Source organism: Amblyomma mixtum, chromosome 6 (assembly GCF_055824585.1).
Source record: "Amblyomma mixtum isolate Tamu chromosome 6, ASM5582458v1, whole genome shotgun sequence".
Lineage (NCBI taxonomy): Eukaryota > Metazoa > Arthropoda > Arachnida > Ixodida > Ixodidae > Amblyomma > Amblyomma mixtum.
Genome location: NC_143017.1, coordinates 50,649,708 through 50,673,449, shown reverse-complemented (window position 1 = coordinate 50,673,449; position 23,742 = coordinate 50,649,708). Strand labels below are relative to the sequence as shown.

Sequence of the window (23,742 nt, the reverse complement as noted above, 5' to 3'; positions counted from 1 at the left end):
CGTTGAACTACTAAGCCGAAGGAATCATCTCTTTCTACTAGAAAAGCCTATGTTTAAATAGTGCTGAATATCTTAGATGAAACACTAGATTAAAGATGTATGGAGCACATTGTCATGATGGCTTTTATATAAGAAAAATCCTCTTCGCCAGTGGTGCTTGTTGGCAACGCCTGACGGTCCATGTTCGCAACTGTGACTGCCGCACTAAGAAGCGCTTCGTATCATATTTAATGAGCGGGGCTTGTCTTGGCCTCCAACCGACCCGTCGGCCCCTGCACGCCTTAATGCTCTGCCAGGCTGGAAGTTCACGGTGGACCTGATGGAGCCGAGGCGGGCGCTGCTGCTGTGGACGGGCGGCGCCGGCTCGCACGACGTCACCTGGTGTCGCTGGGTGGGCGCCCTGAGCGTCTGCCAGAACAAGAGCTCGGGCACCGACGGCGTCGTCATCACCGACCTGGGCGCCTGGCGGACCTACGACGTGGCCGTCGGGGGCCCCAGGCGGGACTCGGAGCCGCTCTTCGCGGCACACTTCAGGACCAGGCCAGACAGTGAGCTATAGCCATAGCCATAGCCATACACGAGATGGTACAGGCATTCACAACTTGATCTTGCCCCTTCACTGATGCACTTGATGAGTTGGAACGCTTATTTATTGAGAAGTAGGGTAATACATTGAAGAAGGATGGATAACTGGGCGAGTTTGTACTGATACATCATGGGAGGGAACAGCGCGAAACAAAACGACGGACAAAGGAAGAGGACGCAGCGCTCGTCTTTGTGTCCTCTTCCTTTGTCCGTCGTTTCGTTTCGCGCTGTTCCCTCCCACGATGAAGTAGGGTAAGCTGCATGAGAATCGACAACTCACGTCTATTGATCACCCTCTGTTTTCTTAATGAAACGCCAAGTGCGCTAAACGATATCCTAGCGACCTTAAATGCATCAAGTGAAGCTTTAAACCAGTGCTGCGCTATTCGCGTCAAGTTCCCAGTTCTCTTAATGCCGATTCCATGTCTCACCAAATGGTATGACACTACAATGGTCCACGTTGCTTCTCACAAACGAATCCCAGAAGGCGCGCATATACCACGATGTCCTTGCTCTAAAATATATGAGTGTTTTAGGCAACCAAAACGAAGTCCGCTTAGCCTGCTAATCTGCACGGTAATCCTCGGCTTGCACAGGCGCACCGTGTCAGAGAAGCTTCTTTGTTCAGCCAACGCAGGTGTTTTTCGGAGTCGAGCAGCTTGTGTTACAACTAACTTTTCTTAAGCTAGGTACTTCCAAATTACGCAGGCATGCTGTTTTTAAGATTCTGTCAGCCTCCTTAGCCTGTCTCGCAATGGGCGCTCAGCAATACATCAACGCTCAAGAGAGGGAACATTACTGGAACGACAGGCATAGTAGCACGGACTCCCTATTCCTACCGCCCACTCCGCATCTACATCATGCCGGCCTGCTTATAAGTGTGACTCCGCTGGAGTCTCCTCTGCTCTTGCTGCTCACGTGATTCTGATGCGATGCGCCTCATGTATCTCTCTCACTCTCTCCCTTCTTTCTACTCTTCTTTCTATAAGAGCCGTGTACCTATCTGCTCAAGCGATGTCACACAGTGCTTGTCCTGTGCATTTGTTTGTGCGTTTTCCATCCTCACGAAATAAATGCACGGTGGCAATTGACAGATGAATGCTTGCACTTATTTCTTGCAGAATCATGTCCTGACTGGAACCAGTCCCTTGCTACTACACTATTGCCACCATCGCCGACAGTCACCGCTTTCGCTTCACGTTTATTAATGTTGTCTGATTCGTTCCTCATTTACCACGCTACACTTTCGGTGTTAGATCATATAGTATGTTCTCTATGTTCGCTTCACGGCATGTCTAATATGTCAGCAGATTCCCAGCTGCTTTAACCTGTGCCTTAAGTATATGATGACCATTATGTTTTTTTTAATGCGATGTTGATTGCCTCAGGGCATAAAACGCTATGTAATGATAAATGAGGATGTCTAAATAAATGAGTAAAGGTTCGCTGATCTAATGAAATCGAGCAGTGAACGATGATGAGGTCCTTGTGTCCAAGAGGTGTATGAAGCACTATTATCGGGCGAAAGACCCGCTGGCTCTCAGCGTGCTATCCTCTGTATTGCTTCCTTGTCATTCGTGAATGCAGAATAAATAGCGTTTAAACGACGACTTCAGTGTCGCGTCTATGCATTCAGAGCGCATAGGAGGAAAGGGTATACGAATCCCGGCGGTTGCGGGTCATGTCATCGGCCCCGCACTGACGTGCAGCGCCCAGCGCCCCAGTGCTGCTGCACGCGGAACGGGTGGGTGCGGGCGAGGCGCGCCTCTCCTGGTTGGCGCCCGAGTCTCCCCGGGGTCCCCTTCACGCCTACGACGTGTCCTGGTGCTCGGGCCAGACGTGCGAGTCTCTGGAGACGCCACGAGAGACGCGGCATGCGGTGCTACGCCCCGTGCTGCCCTCCACCAACTACACGTTCCGCGTGCGCGCTAAGAACGTGCTCGAGGACGTGCCCCTGGAGGGGCCGCACGCGGAGGTCGCCGTCTTCACTCCGCCCGAGGGTGAGGGGGCGACGTCACCGAGATAATATCTGGCGCCCGTCGAGGGTTGACTGTGCCGCTCACTGAAAGCATCCGATTTTCTTAGCCTGCTTAGATTGCTCTACGTAAGAGGAACCAGTATGGCACTCGGGTCTTTCAGACAAGGAACTACGGATCTTGTCATGCGTGGCTGCAGTGACGTCTTACATCGTTTTAAGGAGCTCACTTTTGAGAGAGATTCGATACTTTGATGCACGCAGATTGTTGATGCGTGCAAGAACCGGTCGAGGTTTTCTTTTTTTGATAAACGTTCGCAAAAGAAAATACGTGACCTCATCGCAGTTTCGGTATGCTGACTGAACGTAACCTGGCATGGCGACATTGACTTGCGCAGCTGCAGCCAACCCACACCAATTATAAAGACTACGATTCCAACACGTGTTATGCTGTCTAGAAAAGCTTTGTGGTGCAACGTGTGCATCGCCCTCAATAAGTGCCTCTAGCACAACTACTCTGAGTAGGAGGTTTTTCGGTGCCAGTGAGATTTCCAGGCTAACTAAGAACTTGGCCTTACGCTTATTAAAATGCGCGACACGTCTTATGACTCCGTTCCCAAGGCTACGCCCCTTGCTCAGGGCTCGTCTTTCGGCTGGAGACATCGGCTTGGACGGCGGTGTCGCTGTCGTGGTCGGGTGCTGGCGTGTCCACGGTCAAGCACTGCTTCGAGGCCGGCAACTGCGAGAAGTCTTTCGTGCAGGACGGCCGCATGGATATCGCCAACACTCAACCCTGGACGCTGGCCAGCGTAGAAGTGACCGACCCGTCGGACGCGCTCCTCTTCTACACCGTCTACCGGTCGCCACCTGGACGTGAGCACAGCACGTGCATTCTCACTGTGCACATGGCTTAGGCTGAGGAATGGCGCATGATGGAGGCTTTCTTGCAGGAACTGCGTCAATTATTTTGCGATATGATCAATAAGGCAACGCACTATAGTTTCTTATCTTTCCAATGCCAGAGTACCACCACAAGCCTTCAGAGACACTTTAGCCAGGTTCCCAACACATGTGCACTTGCCCGTAAGGGGCCCTCTGAAACCCTACTTCGGAGACATACGCTTAGAGGCCTCTTTGCAACCTTGTCTCACGGCATCCGAGCGCCGTAGCACTTCGTTCAAAACCATTCATTGTGGACTTCGTGCATCAATATCAGAGCTTTGTAAGCGCGGCCGTGACTCGTGGCTTGCTATGTTTACACCTATGGGCGGTTGAATTGGTTCAAAGCCGGACTTTATGCGGGAAGAAACAGTCACTTAATTCCATTTCACAATGTCCTGCCTTGAATTCATTGCCCACTTTCCCTTCTTCTCCTTCGTCTTTGGGCCTTTTGTGCGCATTCTTATGCCCTCACAAGTCACTGTATGTCCATATAGAGCGGATGATGGCCGTCTGCCACGTCATCAGTTCCGCTTTTGGTTTAGTACTTCAAGCTGTATTCAGCGGTGTTTATAGCAGGATACTTACTTCCTGTAGGTTGAGGTCGATAGAAGACCTCGCCCACATCACTGATGGTTGGTTGGTTTATGGTGTTTAACGTCCCAAAGCGACTAAGGCTATGAGAGACGCCGTAGTGGAGGGCTCCGGAAATTTCGACCACCTGGGGTTCTTTAACGTGCACTGACATCGCACAGTGCACGGGCCTCGAATTTCTCCTCGAAAGAAATTCAACCGGCGCGGCCGGATCGAACCCGCGTCTTTCAGGCCAGCAGCCGAGCACCATAGCCACTGAGCCACCGCGGCGGCTTACATCACTAATGTATCGCGGGTGATGAAGAAAATCTAATTGAAAATAAAATGAAATAGTGACAAAAAAATAAATTAGTTTATGTTTATAAAGATGAAAGAGCGTTAAGTTAGGTTTTTCACCACGTGGGCGTCTAATAATGTCTTGTTTTCGTTGTTTCTTCCTCCGTGTTCACGCTTTACTGTTGTTTTACTGTTGTCCAAATCGTCCTTGATGCTTCTTAGTCCGTAGGTACCGATTGTGCTGGGTTGACTGATTATGTTGTTATGCTGTGCTGCCCCGTACGTGCAAGCAGGGTAGCTCCTTGCCCTGCGGTCACGGGAGTGACTTTGAGGGGCAACGCAGGCAGGCTGTTAGTCGTATGTTAGTCGTATATTTTGATCCATCTCTGGTTTTCTCATTTCTATGTTTTTTTTATTCTTTCCTGTCCACATTTTTCTTTCATGTTTCGTTGACACACAGTTCTGCAGGTAATGACCGAAGTCTTGCTCTTCAGAACCACATTCACAAATACTCTCTGTCTTGGATGTTGAATCGCTTGAAGTAAAATCGAAATCATCCGTGTTCAGTGTTGGCTTGTGATAGGTTGTGATTGGTGGGAAGTGTTTGTGGTATTTGTTTTGTGCTTCTCAGGGAATGAAATGCTAATGTATCTTTCTTTCTTTTCGTTCTGCCATATGTTATTCGATTTATTTGGAGGTTCCATTTTCAGTTGCTTTTTTTTTAATTGTGTACTTATCAGTAGCTTTTTTTCGTCTCGTGTTATCTGATGCTTCTTTGTCTTGCTAATCTGCTGTTTCATTGCCGGTATTTCCACTGTCTCCCTTGACATAAGTTAAAAATATTCGGTATCATTGGAGTCTTTGCAGTTTTTACTTGACTATGTGAATAACATGGTTAGTGTTGCACGAATTTTTCATGGCTTTAAGTGCCGACAAGCTATCAGTAAAAATTTGAAATTTCTAATGGTCACTTTTAGTCTCTGAAATCTATTGCTTTATTTATGGCTACTGTTTCTGCATCGAAGTTACTGGAATATTTCGGCAGTTTGTATTGTTTTAAGCATGAAATGCTTTTAGCCCTCGTTGTCGGCAGTGTGGTGACGTCACGCCGAGACCGAGAGCCATCATCCGGGCACTGAAATCCACTCATCCGAGCTCTGAAACGACAACATCCGGGCACCGTACGAGACTTATCGGGATTTAACGAGACTCTCTAAGCCCTCCTACGCGACCGGCATGCAAGCGCCGGTTGGTCTCCAAAGGAGTCACAAAAAATAACTGCTGCCAGCGCCTTCTCAATGTTTATCAAGATATCAGTCGCTGTGCGTTTGATAATGCACGGAATTATAATTTCCGATTTCTAATAACGCGTGCAAAAAGCACATAAATGCCACGATACACTTCGTTGTCATACGTGATCTGTTAGGGGCTTCGCGCATCGAAGCAAAGCCGCGCAGGCGCACAGGGGCCCGGGGGAGAAGCGCTGCGTTCAAAGGGCAAGGCATCGCGCTGAACGCGGGTGGTGGCGTTCCTCCCTTCCTGTACGGTGCGGTTCGGGTGTCCACCGAGATTACATTAGGCCCGTAAACATTTCATGCTTACTCTACTCTCGGTTACGGGAGAGGCAGAGTGTAAGGGATCGGTTGTGTACGCGGGGTCATCGGAACGCGGCTGGGGGCGCTCAAAGCGAAGCGTCTCCTATTTGGAACGCGGCCGCTCGCGAACGCGCCAAGAAGTACGGGTGTCCACCCCGCCCCGCGGTATCGATTCGCGCACGTGCTGGCACGAATGTCTATTTGTGTTTGTTTTTATTTTGTGGTGGAGAGAGTGCTCTACCTTAGGGAAGCTGGAGGGCTGGCCATGCCCTGGATGAACCAATGATGTTAAGACCGCAACATGATTGGAAGCTACGGAATGTGGGCCGGACCGAGAGTAGAGTAAACACTTCATGCTTACTCTACTCTTGGTTACGGGAGAGGCAGAGTTTTTTTTTCTATTTTTGTTTTTTCTTGCTGAACACTATGAAAGCTGCTCCGACTTTTTCGTTATTTTTTATTCGTCTGCATAGATTTTGTAGTCAGTATCTATGTACTTTTTCGTATACTCGAAGGCTGGTCTGAGAGCCGGGTGGCACTTCCACAAGTCACTTCAGTGAAATCAGTTCCTCAGGGAGTGTTGCGTCTTTCTATGATGAAAACATTTTTAATTCTTGACTTATCCTATCGAATTATTTTCATTCTTCGATGTTAAGATGTACAGGTGGGATATTTCCGATGACAGTAAGAGTAAGAGTGGATGTTGCTCTATGCGCTTGTGTAGTAAGTATTAGTGCTGGCCTTTATATTGCGTTAAGCTTGTTTGTAATATCTTTGTCACTGTACTACACTGTTGAGGCATAGTTAATAATTCGTTCCGTTCCTCTTTATATATTTGCCTAAGCTGTTCCCTTCGTATGCCTTTATTTAATCCAGTGAATCTATTAAGATTATGAGTTAGGGCATTAATTTTATTTCGAACGTATTTTTAGTAGGGAAGAAACGAAAGCTTATGATCAAGGATAACCCGAACTATTTTAATCTCGTCCGTGTATCTATGTTTGGTATTTTGTTGCGTCCCCAAGAATAGATAGTTTCTAGATCTTCACTTGCTACTCTTTTCAGTTACGTTCGAGATTTGAATATAATAAGTATAATATCGTTTGCGAAAGATTGTGAGTGTTTCTTGGAAGCTTTAAATATATCAACTGTCATGAAGTTCCACAGTTCTGGACTTAATAATCCTTGTGGTGAGTCTATTTGATTTAGTTTGGTTGTTGAGTGCATAGCGTCTTCATAAATTATTTGTCGATTCGACATTCGATTTTTGTGCACGTTAAGGAACCCCAAGAAATTTCCGGAGACCTTCACTACGGCGTCTCTCATAGCCTCAGTCGCTTTGGGATTTTAAGCCCCCATAAACCATGAACCATTAGATTTTTAGGTGATGTTGACACCAGCATGATGAACAGAATATATAGACCTTTGCATAGAGTCGAAGGGCACCGCAACGTTCTACGTTATACGCCTGCTTGCAGCGCAGGGACGAGTTAAAGTGCAAAGCTTTTCTGTGATCTCGTCATAGGAAATAGCTACTGCCCTTGACAGCACTGAAAAGGTCTTCCCGAATTTTATGGAGCTGCTATGTGAAAAATGCTTCAGTTATGAATTATCTGACCAAACTTATTCAGTATCCATGCGGAAATATACAAAGAATGCCCCCTGCTCTGCCTGTACGAAACTGTGTCACGGACTTGAGAACTAGCCTCTTAACATTGCGTTTTATTAGCGTCTAACATTTAATTAACATTTAACATTTATTGCGTCTAACGTTTCATCAAAGCTTTATGCTTAGATTGGAGCTTGCTTCCTGTCTTTCTTCGTCACTAGGCGGCAAATAAAAGAAAAGTTATTAAAATGAACACTACGAGATAGTTACATCGCGAGCTGAGAGTGTTCACCGTCTACTGTAGTGCATAAATAATCCGGAACCACTGCTTGTGCCTGGCCGACTATGAGTAGGGCTCCTTGTGAAGCGTGCAGTATAGTATAATAAAAGCAGAACGAAAACTCCGAGTGATGTGGCTGCGAGTGACGTCTTAACGGACATTTAACCTTAGAGCTTTCATACGCGCCACAACCCTCCCACTTTAGCGATTCTGCATTCACTTCTTTGCGCCACTGACACGAACCACTCTTCAAGTTGCAAGAGCCGCGCTTTGTTTCTCGTTTAAGCAACTTGCTGCCCGACGATGCCACGCCGCAGAGTAGTGACAGTTCACAAAAAGCGTATCTCTCGTTTCATTTTTTCTTCGTGGGCTCGTCACTCAGACCCCAGCGCACCGCGTGACGTTCGCGTGTCCCCGGTGAACTCGTCGGCGCTGGAGCTTCGCTGGTCGGCTCCCGAGCGTGGCCGGGGCCCCGTGGACGGCTACCTGGTCCGCTGGCAGACCTTCTACGCCGAGGGCGAGGCGCTGCGCCTCGGGTCCCGCGACCTGCGCTCGCTGCTCATCGGCGACGTAGAGGAGCTTAACACCTACACCGTGCAGGTACGTGGCTGAGCAGCAGAGTGGGTAGCAACCCCGGCCCGCACGTCAGGATAAAATTCCGGAACTGTTCTTTCTTCTACAGTTGCGACTGTTAATTGCTCATATTTCTGGCCGTAATAAGATTTGGCTCAAGTCAGTGCGTTCGTACCCTTCTTAGGCTTGACCTCTTACACGGCGCCCTAATGCTAGTGAGTAGAAAGCAGATTCCAAGTGTCTTATCGAGCAATGTTCGAGTCAGAGAAAAGAGCAAAAAAAGATATTATTTAACTTAGTTAATCCGAGTAGGCGTGCGAAAGCATGGTTTAGCCTGACTGGTTCATGGTTTTACTTTGCTGGGTCGTCGGTATGTCTGGTCACGATATTCGACTCAGGTTAAGCCCTGATCGAGGTTAAGCCGATCTAATCTTTTCGCGCCGCAGACGGAAATCGATGTAGACGACGATATGCAACGCACAGCGTGAATGTGTGTTACAGTTTAACACGGGGCGTGACCGTCTGCGCCGATAGCATAGTGATCTCGTGCAGCGGCCAGCAAAACTGAGCTATTCGCGCCGCCGTGGGTTCGAATCCCTGTCACGGGAATATTTATTTCATTTATTTATTCAAGGCCAAGGTCACGGCTTCAGCAATGTCCCGGCTTTTGCAGCTTTGATCGTGAAATAGACCTTTCGGTCTTAAACACATCAATCGACAAAACTCTGTGTTAGTACCAGAGTAGGGAGCGGGCTTGTTCTGCGGCCATTTGGTCCTTGGATGGGTGTGAGATCAACCACGCACTGCATGACGGAGGTGCGGCTAGGCGAATCGCGGGAATTTTAGTCGACTGGGCGCCTGTACAGGAAATGCTCAGGGTTTGCGTAACATAGGGGGCAGTTAAGGCAGGCTGAGAAGTTCGAAGGCGACATAGGTAGGACCATGCGGCGGTGTGCAAGACGTTTAGTTCTATTTTGCGCAGTAACCGCAGTGACGTTGTTCGCATCGCGATGTTGAGGGAGTGTTTGGTGTGCCTTCCTACCGTTGTCATAGTGGGTGTTGACTGCACTCTTGTACTGAAGGGTGTCTCCTCATATTGTTGAGAAAGGCCAGGCGGCTTGCATAGTGGCCTGTATCCCGGCTTGTAAAATTGGTAAGTTGGTAAGTTGGCTTTTGAGGAAAGGAATATGGCGCAGTATCTGTCGCCCATATCTCGGCGGACACCTAACCGCGCCGTAAGGGAAGAGAGGAAGGTGGGAGTGAAAGAAGAAAGAGAGAAAGAGGTCCTTCAGTAAAATCGCAGCTAGGAATAATAAGGAATTTTTTAATTCTGTGTTTTCTGTGGAGCCTACTGGTCTGTTACGTATTAGGCTGATCGCTGGCAACATCACCAGCATCATTAACGGAAACACTTCTGAACGTAAGTGTAATTGTTCTTCTGAGTACTGAACGATTTTCTGGGAAATTAAAAATAATCTATCTCTCCAAAGCGCAAAGGCAATGTCAGTGTATTAGTTTTTGCGACGTTTTGCTATAATGTGGTAGGTTTACATTAGCAAGCGCTGTTGTTCAAGTGGCACTACGGCGGTCTGTGATGCCGAATAGCCACGGAACATTGCCTTCTGGGCAGTTCTAGCCTAATTTAAGTATAATCTAATTGCAATCTATTCTAAAAGAGCCGGTACAAGACCTATTCAGCGAAGTATGTTTTGTGAAGGCTTCACGTGATGTGGGCGGCGAATTTGAATATCTCCATAGATTTGCATATTAGCAAATTCCATAAATATTTGCGGTTTGCGCAGCAATGAAAATCCGTTGCAATGTCAAACAGGTGGCCGCGTACAACCTCTGGTCCGGCAGCTTCCTGTCAGGGGATGAGGCCGTCGCCTACGGAATCTCCTACTCCTCCGGTGAGTTACTTCGTGCTTTCTACCATCTTAGGCCGACTGTGCTTGAAACCTTTCTCAGCGTACGCGGACTCGGTGTTCGTGACGATATGCAGAGCATACATGGAACGCAAGGACTATATCGAGTCACTCACGACGCACGTGATGCGTGCCAATATGTGCCCCACCCTCACTGTAGCAGAGAAGCGGCGAAGAGCGGGGAGCAGAGGAGCACGGGCGGGGCCTAGACTGTCACGTGGTACCGTGCGCCATGGAGTGACCAGATTTGATTGACGTCGCTTTTCGCACGCCAACATGCGCACGGATTTTGAATGGGGCGAGAAATGCGCGAGTTTAGATGAGCCACAGTGCCGAGGATAATCGCATTTTCAAAATTCTGAACACTGATTTCCGTATTACTAACGGCAGCTACGAATCTCTAATAGCAATCCTGAGCCTATCAATAATAGAAAGTTAACGATTAGAATTTAATCACTGTAATAGTTGACACGATTCGCCTGTTTTTATGACGAACGCCAGCATTGTATTACTATGCCACAAAAAGCTTCTCCTTACCTCAAAAACCCTACTCTTACTGGCCGACTTCCCTGAAAACCTGGTACATAGTACAAGCTTTGGTCGGCGCGATCCACGTTTTGGTTTATTCCTGTAAAGCGTGCTTTCTTTCTAGCTGTACAGTAGTGCAAAGAAGCATAAAATTATCTGCAGGAGAATTTATGCAGGAAATTTGCGGCGGGAAAGCAGTGCATGAACCCTATAAGAGGGAAAACCAACCGCCACCGGCAGTTTCACGAACAGTGTGATTATGTGAAGTACGTTTTGTTTGCGCATTTGACGAGGGTTCATGGACTTCACGATCTGTCGATGTCGTCATCAGCGTCGCGCGTTTGAGCCGTGTGTCGGGAGAAAAAATATTCGATGTTATACTACAAATTTATCTAGTAGAAATTTATATTTTGCTCCACAACATACCTGCATAGTTCCACAAAAGAAAAAAAAAGTGGAATTTTGCTAAACGCTACATTTGAATTTAGTTATGCTCACAGTCCCTTCAAGATCTCACGCGATAATGCGTTACGGGTAGAAAACAAATATTAGTCTGTCGGAAGTGCGGTATAAAGGTCACAGCTGGGTTGGCCACGCGCCTGCGGCCCATCCCAGAAAAACGTCGTTACCATGGCGAGGTAACGTAATGATTTTGTTCAAATTCTTGTTTTTTTCCCTAGGCCTTTTATCAGTATCGCTCAAATGAGTGCCAGCATCAGACGTGAGATCTCGGTACCCATGCTTCAGAGTCATTGGGACATTATCCAGGATTGGTGTCAGAGTGTCGGGTTGGTCCGTTAAATACATACAGCATTCTTAACATTCTTCCGAAAAACTGGACACATTCAAGATAAAAAATAGCTCTGTGGATGAACATGAAAAAATAAAGGAAAAAGAGAAAGAATGAGAAAAGGAAAAGGAGAAGAAAAAAGTACCTGTTTGTCCACTGCGCTGTTTCCTATCGCGGATGTGTGTCAACGTGCCCAGCTTTCTTCGGTATGTCATGTGACATTTCAGAATGGAGGATGCGCCGACTATGGGTGCCCAAATAATTTTGTGGGTAAGGAAATAGCCTAAGGAGTAATTTTAAAGCCGTACAGCGATGCTATTCTTTTCCGCATCGATGGTCTGTCGGAATATCCTTTAAACTTCGACACTTAGAAGCGCTTGACGAGCAATAGCTGTGCGCATCGTTGCGTGGCGGCTTGGGCGCAGGCATGGACGTGAACGTGAGCAGCGGGGCGACGTGGGCCGAGCTGCGCTGGACGCTGCGCCACGACGTGGCCGAGGAGGAGCTGCTGCTCACCTGCTGCGAGCCGGACCAGCAGGACGCGTGCCCGCACCAGGCGCGCCTCAACAGCAGCGCGCGCCGACACCTGCTGCGCCCCCTGGAGCCGGCCAGGGCGTACGACGTGCGCTTCTTCCGCCTCCGCGGCATGGCGCTGCTGCTGCGGAAGCGCTTCACCACCGGCGGTGAGCCTCGTTTCGTCTGCTCAGACACCACTCGCAAAAATTACGTCTGCATTGTGCATTCGCAAGGGGTCTTCTGCGTCTGAATCCGCAAGGCTCCGTTCGAGATATGCCTTAGCATAAATGATTCTCTGCAAGGAATGCTAAATTATCTCCTCAGTTTCTCAGGCAGCTTCACCACCGGTGAGCCTTGTTACGTCTGCTCAATTACCACTCATAAAAATACATCTGCAATGTGCATTCGCAGTGGGTCTTCTGCGCCTGCATCCGCAAGGCTCCGTTCGAGATATGCCTTAGCATGAATGATTCTCTGCAAGGAATGCTAAATTATTTCCTCAGTTTCTCAGGGAGCAACGATGCAAAATAGATTAAATTTTGCCAATCAATTATTTTTGAGCGCGCTGAATTCATCGTAGTTGTCAATGGTGAACTGTATTACACGTTCTCTCCCAATGGTCTTTTTCCACCTGCAAAAATGAGTTCTGTCTAAGTTTTAATGCGTTCGTGAAGTGGAAGAATCGTAACGCTTGTGCCGCTTCGTAGTGGCTCACTGTGCGCGTGAACATACAAGGCGAAAATGGGATGCACCCCCTCTGTCTGCGGATCCTTCAGCCGCAGAGAAGACGGAGCCGTCGGCGCCCAACGTGACGTACGTCTTCTTGGGCGACGGCTCGGTGCTCTTGTCCTGGGCCCCCGCCGAGGACTGCGCCCTGGCAGCCTCAACCGCCGGCAACGATAGCAGCGGCGACGGCAACCGGGGTTACCGGGTGTCCTGGGCGCAGGAGGGCTCGGAGGGAGGCGAAGATGTGCTGCAGGCGGAGACCACTACAGGCACGCAGTTCACGCTGCGGGGTCTCCGCCCTTCCGCCATTTACGCCGTGGAAGTACGCGCCCTCACCACGTGCGACATCGAGGATGCGCCGCGCGTGTGGGCGCTCAGAATAGAGACGTCACCCGCCGCCACGACGGCGGTTAAGAACGTTACCGAGGAAACGCTGCCGGCTGAAGCCCGTTCGCGGCCGATGAGCGGCGAGCGCGGTAACTAGTGGAATGTCCCGGGCAGCAGGACACTAACCTCTGGCGCTTTCCCTGAAGGTGTTTGAGGCCACTGTTGTGATTTTGTGCTGTCTTGTGTACGACTGATTTTTTTATCTGGCGTTTTAATCAACGATGGTAATAGATGCAAGTTTTCCTTGGTCACTGCTGAGTGCTTCGTCGGTAGTAACTTCGCTGTGGGAAGTGCTGCAAACTTGTGCCGCAGAATGATTGCCAGAGGACAAACTTTCCCTCCAGTTCTTCTCTTGCACTTGATGCGCTTCTGAAATTTCGTCTCCAGCTGTATGTGGCGCGTACGCGTAGGGCTAAGGATTATTGATTCCTGCTAACGCATTGTGTGAGGGGCGAAAATGCAGCTATGTCCTGCTAGAGATTTGTATCAAATCATTTATCAACTGGTATATTATATGCATTTCCTATTTGTACTTTCTGTTTGAGTTGGCTGTCTGCCCTAAATTAAAACGAAGAAAAAATCAACGTAATACTTAAGGGCACTAGCTTTGCACTGCAATGTGTCTCAAATGAACATGGCAGGTGGTCCGTGAGCTAATTATAAGTTCTGGCGAAGGTGGCACAGACACTGCGCATATAAAACTCAGAAAATTTTGCAGAATAAAAGACGTGTATACGCAATGATTACAATGAAAAATCAGTTTTCTGATGCTCGAAAAAAGAAGTAATGGGTCTTTGCTTAATACTTGAACGTGTGTAAGAGGTGGGGTGAAAAAAAATATTGCTTCGCTAAGAGCTCTTTACTCCTGCCCCGTTGATATTCAATTCCCCCCCCCCCCCCCCCCCCCAATTGTCCGTATCTCTCTCCTACAACGGGGCAACCCTGGCTAACCTCCGATCAGCTGATAGACCAGCTGGCTTTCGTGACTCGGGCGTAGAATATGCTATAAGCTTAAGGCCGTGTCGTAATAGTTTTTTTTCTTTCATGGATTTAATAAATTGATTCGAGTTGATTTGTGTTTTTAAAGTGGCCCAGAAACACAATCTTAGTTGTCTGTTTTGCCTGTTGGTCGCATACAGTGAGTTTTAATGGTGCTATTAGCGATGGTAATACCGTTTTTTAATATTTTAATGTCCTCCCAAAAACAAATTTTTCATGGCTCTGATGGTTCCGCCACACAGTGGCGCGTTTGAGCAGCGGATATGACATCACCTGGCGCGAGCTTGATGATCGAACAAACAGTAAATATACGCAAATTGTGTGAATAAATAGAGACTCATTTTATCACCTGTCTGCGTTTTATATTAGATCAACAAAAACAACTTGTTTGTCTTAGATAAAAGCCCTGCAAAGCAAGTAAAATAAAAATACACCACCAGGGGCGCTCTGGCATGGAAACGACGCTGCCAGTCTCAGCAAGAAAGAGTTACAGAGAGCAGGCAACCATGGAGTGCAAACTTCCGCGACGTGCTCTGGCAGGCTGTTTTGATTGGTTGCGTCAGGTGCCGTCATCGGGAGAGCGAAATAGGAGTGGGAAGCCCCGCCAAAATCGAGTTGAGGGCAGCGTTTTGTTTTCTTGTATTTTGAAATTTCTTCATTGAATAACTCCCGTTCCTGGGCATCGATTCCTGTAATTCTTTTTAGGTCAGCATCTGTGTGACATAAAGAACCCACCTGAAGTATTGCCAGTATCCCCCCCAAGCAGTGTTTCGCAGCCCCTTTAAGAGCTTGGGCGCCAAGTTCAGGAAATCTTTTTTACATGTTCGCTTACAGAACTGCTGCTCGTGCCTGGAGGGATGCCGCAGTGGAGGGCTCCGGATTAAGTTGAACCACGTGAGGTTCTTTAACGAGCACTGACATTGCACAGCACACGAGCGATTTTTGTGTTGGGCCTCAATCGGAGCACGGCCTCCGAGCGCGGGTACTCCGGCTTTGTAACCGAGCCCGCAGACCACAGAGCCACCACGATGGGTGGGAATTAAGAGACAGTGGACGAAAATAGGATGAGGCGGCGTGGTAGAGGTAGTAGAGGAGGAGAGTAATAAATTAAGGAATAATAGTGAATAAAGTTGAAGTTCACTGCGGGTGCTTGGTAGGCTCTTGAGACCAGGAGTCTTTTGACTGCTCCATACCGCCGGGCCCGATCCACCGCATTTAGCTGGTCATCCTGCCGAGGGGCCAGAATAGAATTTTCCCAGGACGTAGAGGAAGGGGAGGAAAAGGGGGAGGGGGCACTTTCATGGGATGTGGCTAGAAGTATAGTTTCTTTTAGAGGGTGGGAGGAATTTTTTGGTGAGTGCTGTTTTTTTTTCTACCACCCAGGACTCTTTAATATTCGGGAAAATTGACGTTGGCCTGTGTCGATAGACATCCACGTTCTGATGACAGCGGCTACATTATCTGAAAACGGACTTTTAAAATAGAAAGAGGGAGAAAAAATGAAATGCTGGTATCGTTACCCACGACCATTTTCACAAGTGAACTGCGGTGACGTCAAGATTTTTCGAGAGGATCTCTGAGGCTAGGCTGCACCGGCATCCCTTTCCTACATATAGTTAATATACCGCCTTCCTATCGGTGATCACAGAGTTATTGGCATTGACGTCATGACGTTTAAACAAGTGGTGAGGAAAAATCTTTTCTTATGAATCCAATTTTCTCACCAATTAAACGCTATTTCCTTACTACCAAATCTTAGCATAGCCACAAAAGACCAATAAGTGACTATTACTGTACTCAGCAACTTTTTCTGGCAATAGAGGAGCAGCTAAGGAGCCGAAAAACTCTTGTAACCCAAAGGAATATAGTCCCCGCTCCTGCAGTTGTTAGTTTTCTATTAAGTATATTGTCAATATAGGCTATTTAAAGCATATTTCTAACACAACTGTCAGCTTTGAAAATTAAGTCTAAGAAAAATATTCCTCTTGATTACAACGAATATGCTGCGTGCGTATAGTTAAAAGAAGCTTCCATAGATGGCTCTAGCAGCACTACCGTCGGAGTAAACGTATCGCAGAGAGAGCAATGTGCCAGGACACCAGGCGTACCGTTGTGCAGCCGAGCTGTTAGGCGGAATGATAGTTACGGCCGCTTCGCCGCTGTAACTTTCCCTTCACTGCCAAGAAAAGCTGACGCCGAGTCCTCACCACCACCTTCATCATGACTACGGCAAAGCCCTCTCTCATCACTCTCCAATTTGATAGAGCTGTCGTCTGTGCCCCTTTAACGTCCACTGACCTAAAGCAGAGCGAGAAGTTGGGCATGTTGTTACTGGTTCATCTTGCGAAAACACCAGGAAACTGATCAAAGTTGCGAAGCCCTCCTGGACCAAACACCAGTAATCTTTACTAATCGGCATAGAGACTCGGGAGATTGCTGAAGCATACCACATTGCAAAGACTATTTTAATTTAAATAGACTGTATCAGTAAGGCATCTCTTGCGCTGGCGGACAAAAATTTTTGTACGGTGTCACAGCTAATCTTTGATCTGTTCCTTAGTTTCTTTGCCTTGTTTTTCTTACCCCGTATTTATTCCGAGCGTTATAAATAAACGCATTTATTGTTAGTAAGCGCTCGTCGTGTGTTCCTTCAAGTGTCTCGTCCTTTTCTGCGCTGTCCTTCAATCAAGATGGTGCACTGACCTGTGTTCCTCAGTTCGACTGCGCTTGGTGCTGCAGAGAGGTGGTATGAAACTGCCTCGCTAAAGAGGAGGAAGAAAAGCTTTTAATTAACCAATGGTAGTTGGGCCCCATCCTCTTCCGGTGGTGTCCCGTAGTCCAGGGCTCTGTTGGCGGTCGCTATCCTGTGCACCCGCTCTATCAGCCATTGCTGATCCCATGAGTAGAAAGTAGGGTGAGCGAAGCACGTTGGGTCTGCTCTCGGTGGCGCTATACCGTTCCGATGTAGTGGTGGTAACAACTTTTACTTGGAAGTTAAGTCAGGTCATCAAGTGTTGGCTCCTTCTTGTCCAGGAGTCCATAGGCTTGGGATTCAGGGAGAGCTCTTTCCACTGGCCATATTTGGCCAGTTGGTTTAGCAGCACTTAGATCGGTCTTCCTTGAGGAGGGGGATGGGTTGGGTATGGATGACACTACCATGGGCTGAGGGCATCCTTACATGCAGTGTATCAGGATGGCCTTGATCGCCTCATCCGGAGCAGAGTGGCAGGGCCAAGGTGGGATGGTAGTGAAGAAGTTAGGAAGAATTTTAGTAAAACGGAAAGTGGATATAGTTGGTACCGGTACTGGTTCTACATGTTTCGAGCGCGAACCGATGAAGCAGTAGTCCCTCTTCCTCGATCTTCGTCTGTTTGAGCTTGAAACATGCATACGTTGGGTGAGATGTAACAGTTTGCCTGCAGTTGTCGCTAGACTGCACTGTATATTGAATCTAGTGTGCAGTAAGGTGGTAGCAGGCTGAGACGGCTGTGTTTATATTGGGTGGTGGTTTGGTGGTAAGTTAGCAGAGCCCGCGAGGAAAGGCCCATTCATTTTTGCAGTAGCTACGACCTACTCGCGGTTATAACCATTTTTTTTCTTTGTTTCCACGCACGCAAGCCTCTGCTGCCTCTTGCTCATAGCTTACCCTCGTAGATGTGCCGAGGGCGTATCTACAAGGCTTTATTTAGAGTCAGAGAGGGAGAGTTTGGCGATCATTTTATCTCCGCTCCGCATATCGGCAGTTACTTCAACGTTGGCATTCTTCAATGACATCGTCCCCTCACTTCGTCCTCGCCCTAGTAGCAGTCTCTACAGTTACACCACGCGTACGGTTCGTTCCTGCTCGAAACACTGCACTTGCTTTAAATTTCATGTTTCTCTCCATCATGCATGGATGTTTAGCGAGAAATGGGTTGCTATGAGGAAGAGGGTGGTTGCCGCAACCAAACTTAATCGCAAGAAGCTACCTGACTCCCTGCTAAAGAGAAACGTCATTTGGGTCCGAAATATCCGGAACGAGAGATGGATTTTGAAGGAAAATTGCCTGAAAAGGTATTTAAAAAAAATTGCGAAGGGCATCATTTTTCAGCTCACGTACGTCATTAACTCTGGGCACCAGAAGCCCCAGGACATTTTCAGCACCTTATGCGTGGGGTCATAAGCCGCGCCATCATGGCACCTGTACAGTCGCTGCCATTCTGCGAGGCCCGATATTCGTTGTATAAATATGGCGTAAATATAAGAGCGGAGATGGTGCATGACTTGGGCTCCGAGGTGTCACGCGTCACTGGCGTGCCAGCAGTTCGGGACCGCGCCTACTGGATAAATTTATATATGGCTGTGAGTTGGTCAAACGTTGCAGCATGCACTTAGCTGGTTGACCGACTATAGCGTGCTGGAAGCAAGAAAGACGCAGTCTTCATTCAAGAGTGATTAGGCCACATTTTTAGTACTTTGCTTTCATTGCTGTATGAATATTCGCTTCCTTACGCTGTCCATGACCTTGTGCTTAGGCTGGAGACAATGTATCGCTGACATTTCCTCACAGACGCTTATTGCAGCCCGGCAAGGTTATCATTAGCTTTAAATAGTGCAGCGAGTATTGCGGAGAATGGCAGAGACTCCCCTAGACGATTATCGATACTGTTTGCTGCGGTCACGTGTCACGTGACCACAAAAGTTACTGTTGTGTCCCCTTATTGCTTTTGTGTGTGTGCGCCCCCGCATCCTCCTCCTAACGACCACTCGCATCCTCCTCCTAACGACCACTCGCATCCTCCTCCTAACGACCACTCGCATCCTCCTCCTAACGACCACTTGCCCCTCGTCGCACGCTGTCGCCAGATGCCCCCCCATGGTGCGCCCCCGCATCCTCCTCCTGTTTTGGGAAGCCACTCCCTCCCGTGGACGCTTCTCCGCTCCCTCCTTTCTTCGGGCGGCCAGTTCGGCTCCTGCCTCGGTCGACGCTGGTCGCACCCTCATCGGCTTTAAATAAACGAAGTCTTAAAGTACCGTGTGCGTCTTTCGCTGCATTCAACACAGCGACCGGACACGACAGTGGCGACGAGAAAGTGGATTCGACCCGCGCTACGCAACGCTATTGACAAGCCATGGCTACGCGAGGGTTTCCCAATCAGATACCAGAGTTCAACGGCTCATCGTGGTCATCGTGGGTTGGACGCCTTCAGTTCTACTTTGAAGCTAACAACATCACAGACCCAGCCTTGAAGAGGGCCAACCTGCTGACGCTGTGCGGGGAGCAGACCTACGATACTGTCTGCGCCCTTATTCAGCCAAGCACACCAGCGGCAGTGTCTTACGACGACATCGTAAAAGCGCTGCAAAAGCACTACGACCCAAGGCCATCCGAGGTCTACAGCCGGGCTCGCTTCCAACGACGAGATCAACTGGGAGGAGAAACTGTGAGCGCCTACGTAGCCGCGCTCAAGAAGCTCGCTGCCGACTGCAATTTTGGAACGCTGTCGACAACAGCTACCGGGCAGGAGGGAGACGCAGCTTCTTCTGCTAACACCACCATGCTTCCCTTGGACGTTTTGTTACGCGACAGATTTGTGTGCGGACTGAGTGACGAGTCACTGCAGCAGCGCCTGTTCGCTGAGAAGGACCTCACATTCAGCAAAGCTTACGACATCGCCGTTCGAGCGGAGAGCGCCGGTCACCAGCAGAGAGGGATTCGCCGGAACACCGAGCCGGTACACCAGACAAGCAACCAGGTGCGCAAGCCTTCTGTTGTTGTAAAATCGGTCAAAAAGGCACAACGCTGCTGGCGGTGTGACGACCAACACAACCCCCAGGGATGTCGATTCCAGTCAGCCACGTGTAATTTTTGCCACAAGCGAGGGCATATCGAAAGAGCATGCATTACGAAACGGAGACTTGCCAAGATAAAGTCACCTTCCCAGCCTAATCACAGCGTCAACGCCTCAGAGAATACGCCGCTATCTGATCTCCATGGAGCAACATCAGCAACACCATCTGTGTTGTACGACCTGAACACCATGAATCTCGGCACGCGACCGAAGATTTTTACAGAAGTAAGCGTACATCACCAGCTGATTAAGTTCGAGGTGGACTCCGGCGCAGCCTGTACTCTGATCAGTGAGGACACGTTCCGAACTTCATGGCCATCTGACGCACCCGCCCTGCAACAAGACGACACGCACCTGCGAACGTGGTCAGGACAGAATCTGCCACTATTGGGCTCTGCCAACGTGCAGGTTAACTACAACGGCCAGACCCATACGCTACCTCTGCTTGTTGTGAAGGGCACAGGATCAAGCCTTCTAGGGAGAAACTGGTTTTCTCCACTAGGCGTGATGATATGCGGCATACACCAGACGCCGAGCCAGAACATGGTTGAGCAACTGCAAGAGAAATACGAAAGAGTATTCTCGGAAGAGATTCCAGGAAACGAAGGGCCCCCGGTCACACTGGAGTTTTTGGACAACGCGCAACCCAAATTTCTGAAGGCCAGGCCGGTGCCGTTTGCTCTCCGAGATTCAGTTGAAAAAGAGTTGGACAAACTGGAGCAGCAAGGTGTCATCGAGCCGACGCAGCATTCAGAATGGGCCACACCACTTGTCGTAGTTCGCAAGAAGAACGGAACCATACGCCTCTGCGGAGACTACCGGAGCACCGTCAATCTTGCGACTAAAGCGTCCTCTTACCCGCTACCGACACCTGAAGAAGTATTCAGTGTACTACGTGGCGCAAGAGTCTTCAGCACATTGGACCTCACCCAGGCGTATCAGCAGCTGAAGGTGAGCGAGTCAACTGCTGAATTATTGGCAATTAACACACTGAAAGGCTTGTACAAAGTCAAGCGACTGCCTTTTGGCGTAGCTGCAGCCCCGGCCATATTTCAAAAATTCATGGAGACAGTGCTTCAGGGCATCCCAGGAGTTTGTGTCTACCTTGACGATGTCATCATCAGTGGCACTTCCACTGAAGAGCATGCAGTGCGCCTAGAGCTCGTTCTCGAAAGGCTAGCAAACGCTAATTTGTGCATAAGCAAATCGAAGTGCTGTTTTGCGGTGCCAGAGGTGCAATTTCTGGGACACCGAATTGATGCGGAAGGCATTCACCCTACCGAGGACAAAGTGCGAGCGATCACAGAAGCACGAGCTCCAACAAACAAGCAGGAGCTACAGGCTTTTCTCGGACTCTTGACGTTCTACGACCGGTTCTTGGAACAAAGAGCTACCGTGGCCAACGACTTATACCAACTCATTCGGAAAGATGTGACATGGACATGGTCGCCACGCCATCAGCAGTCATTCGATGCCCTGAAAGACCTGATTCGAAGATGTACAGTCCTCCGCCACTACGACGAAAGGAAGCCTCTGCTTTTGGCTTGCGACGCATCACCGTACGGAGTCGGCGCGGTTCTATCGCAAACTGACGAGCAAGGAAGGGAAGCTCCCATCGCCTTCGCCTCACGTACGTTGTCGCAAGCAGAACGCAACTACGCGCAACTTGACAAAGAAGGGCTAGCCATCGTCTACGCGGCGACACATTTTCACCAGTACATTGCCGGCCGGAAGGTGACCTTTATAACCGATCACCGACCGCTATTGGGCATTCTGGGACCACAAAGGCCTATGCCACCAACTTTGTCTCCGCGAATGACACGTTGGTGCATCAAACTCTCAGCGTACGACTACGCTCTGGTCTACCGCAATGGGAGTAAACATCAAAACGCCGATGCGCTAAGCCGTCTGCCACTAGACGCAACTGTTGACGAACCATTTCCACCAGGAGACGTTCTGATGTTCGAAGCACTGCCAGAACCTCCGCTTACAGCAGGCACAGTTGCAGCATCTACGCAGAAGTGCGCAGCTCTCCGGCTAGTTTACACAGCTGTTCAACAAGGCAACGTGCATAAACTCAAAGGGGACAACTTCGACGCTTACCGCAGGCGAGCTACAGAGTTGAGCACCCATCGCGGCTGCATCATATTTGGGTCCCGAGTTGTGATGCCGAGAGAACTACGCGCACAAGCTATGTCTCTCATCCACGCCGGACATCGGGGCATCGTTGCAATGAAAAAGTGTGCCAGAAGCTACATGTGGTGGCCTGGCATTGACAACGACATCGAAACAGTGGTGCGAGAATGCAAGCCTTGCCAGAGCAGCCGGAGCGCCCCGCCGAAAGCTCCTGTCCCAGAATAGGAAAAGCCAGACACACCATGGCACACACTGCACATTGATTTTGCAGGACCAATTGAGGGCTGCACTTTCCTTGTGGTCGTAGATGCCTACACAAAGTGGCTTGAGATAAGGCAAATGGGACAGACGACTTCGGCAGCAGTCATTGACAACCTCCGATCACTATTTGCAACGTTCGGCCTGCCGCGCAAGGTAGTGTCGGACAACGGAACACCGTTTGTGTCTGCGGAGATCCTCAAGTTTTATCGCGACAACGGGATCTCATCAGTTACATCGGCCCCCTACCACCCAGCGACAAACGGACAAGCCGAGCGCTACGTAGCCGAGCTAAAACGCGCCCTTGAAAGAGATCAGACAGGCTCGCTGCAGCGCCGCCTTGCGCGCTTTCTCTTCAAGCAGCACACGACGGTTCAGAGCACAACAGGCGAGACCCCCTCGAAAATGATGTTCGAGCGTGAAATGCGAACCCAGCTCACAGCCATCCTCCCCGAGCCAAAGGCAGATACGTTCCGGGAAGAAAAAGCAATTCCGCGCTGCGGCACGCTTAATGAGGGGCAGCGCGTCCTCGCCCGACAGTTTCTCAAAAAGCCACGCTGGGAGGAAGCTATAATTGTCAGACGCATAGGCCTGCGCTCTTGGCTCGTCAACATACATGGCACAGTAGCACGCCGACATCTCAACCAGCTGCGTAGATTTACGACGCCGTCTGAGAGCTGTCCGCCAGCGGAGAGAACACGTGCACCATCTTCCCACATAGCCTGGCACCTCTTCCCGGAAGAAGAGACTTCGCCCAGGACAGACCTAGGAGACACAGCGAACAACAGCCAGCCTACAAGTGTTTCTCCCCCGAGCGCACAAAGCCAGCGCGCTTCCACGCGTGAGCGCCGACCCCCTGCACGATACCAGGCAACTTTCTAAGGGGGAAGGAAGTGTTGTGTCCCCTTATTGCTTTTGTGTGTGTGCGCCCCCGCATCCTCCTCCTAACGACCACTCGCATCCTCCTCCTAACGACCACTCGCATCCTCCTCCTAACGACCACTCGCATCCTCCTCCTAACGACCACTTGCCCCTCGTCGCACGCTGTCGCCAGATGCCCCCCCATGGTGCGCCCCCGCATCCTCCGTTTTGGGAAGCCACTCCCTCCCGTGGACGCTTCTCCGCTCCCTCCTTTCTTCGGGCGGCCAGTTCGGCTCCTGCCTCGGTCGACGCTGGTCGCACCCTCATCGGCTTTAAATAAACGAAGTCTTAAAGTACCG

At 49.4% G+C, this 23,742-nt stretch overlaps 1 protein-coding gene across 1 annotated transcript; it reads left to right on the top strand.

Annotated features, from left to right (window-relative positions):
- The first annotated feature begins 319 nt into the window (after positions 1–319).
- LOC149339061 (receptor-type tyrosine-protein phosphatase S-like) lies at positions 320–13,395 on the top strand. Its single transcript, XM_089550870.1, has 7 exons — positions 320–548; positions 2,295–2,585; positions 3,200–3,433; positions 8,236–8,453; positions 10,258–10,336; positions 12,095–12,352; positions 12,968–13,395. Exons 1-7 carry the CDS (start codon positions 320–322, stop codon positions 13,393–13,395), a joined length of 1,737 nt encoding a protein of 578 aa, XP_089406996.1.
- Positions 13,396–23,742: the final 10,347 nt, after the last annotated feature.

Excerpts from the sequence above, each read along its gene's own strand:
- LOC149339061 (XM_089550870.1), top strand. The coding sequence starts at position 320 with ATGGAGCCGAGGCGGGCGCTGCTGCTGTGGACGGGCGGCGCCGGCTCG. Across the intron at positions 2,586-3,199 it reads CGTCTTCACTCCGCCCGAGG|GGCTCGTCTTTCGGCTGGAG; the intron begins GTGAGGGGGCGA and ends CCCCTTGCTCAG. Across the intron at positions 12,353-12,967 it reads GAAGCGCTTCACCACCGGCG|AGAAGACGGAGCCGTCGGCG; the intron begins GTGAGCCTCGTT and ends CTTCAGCCGCAG.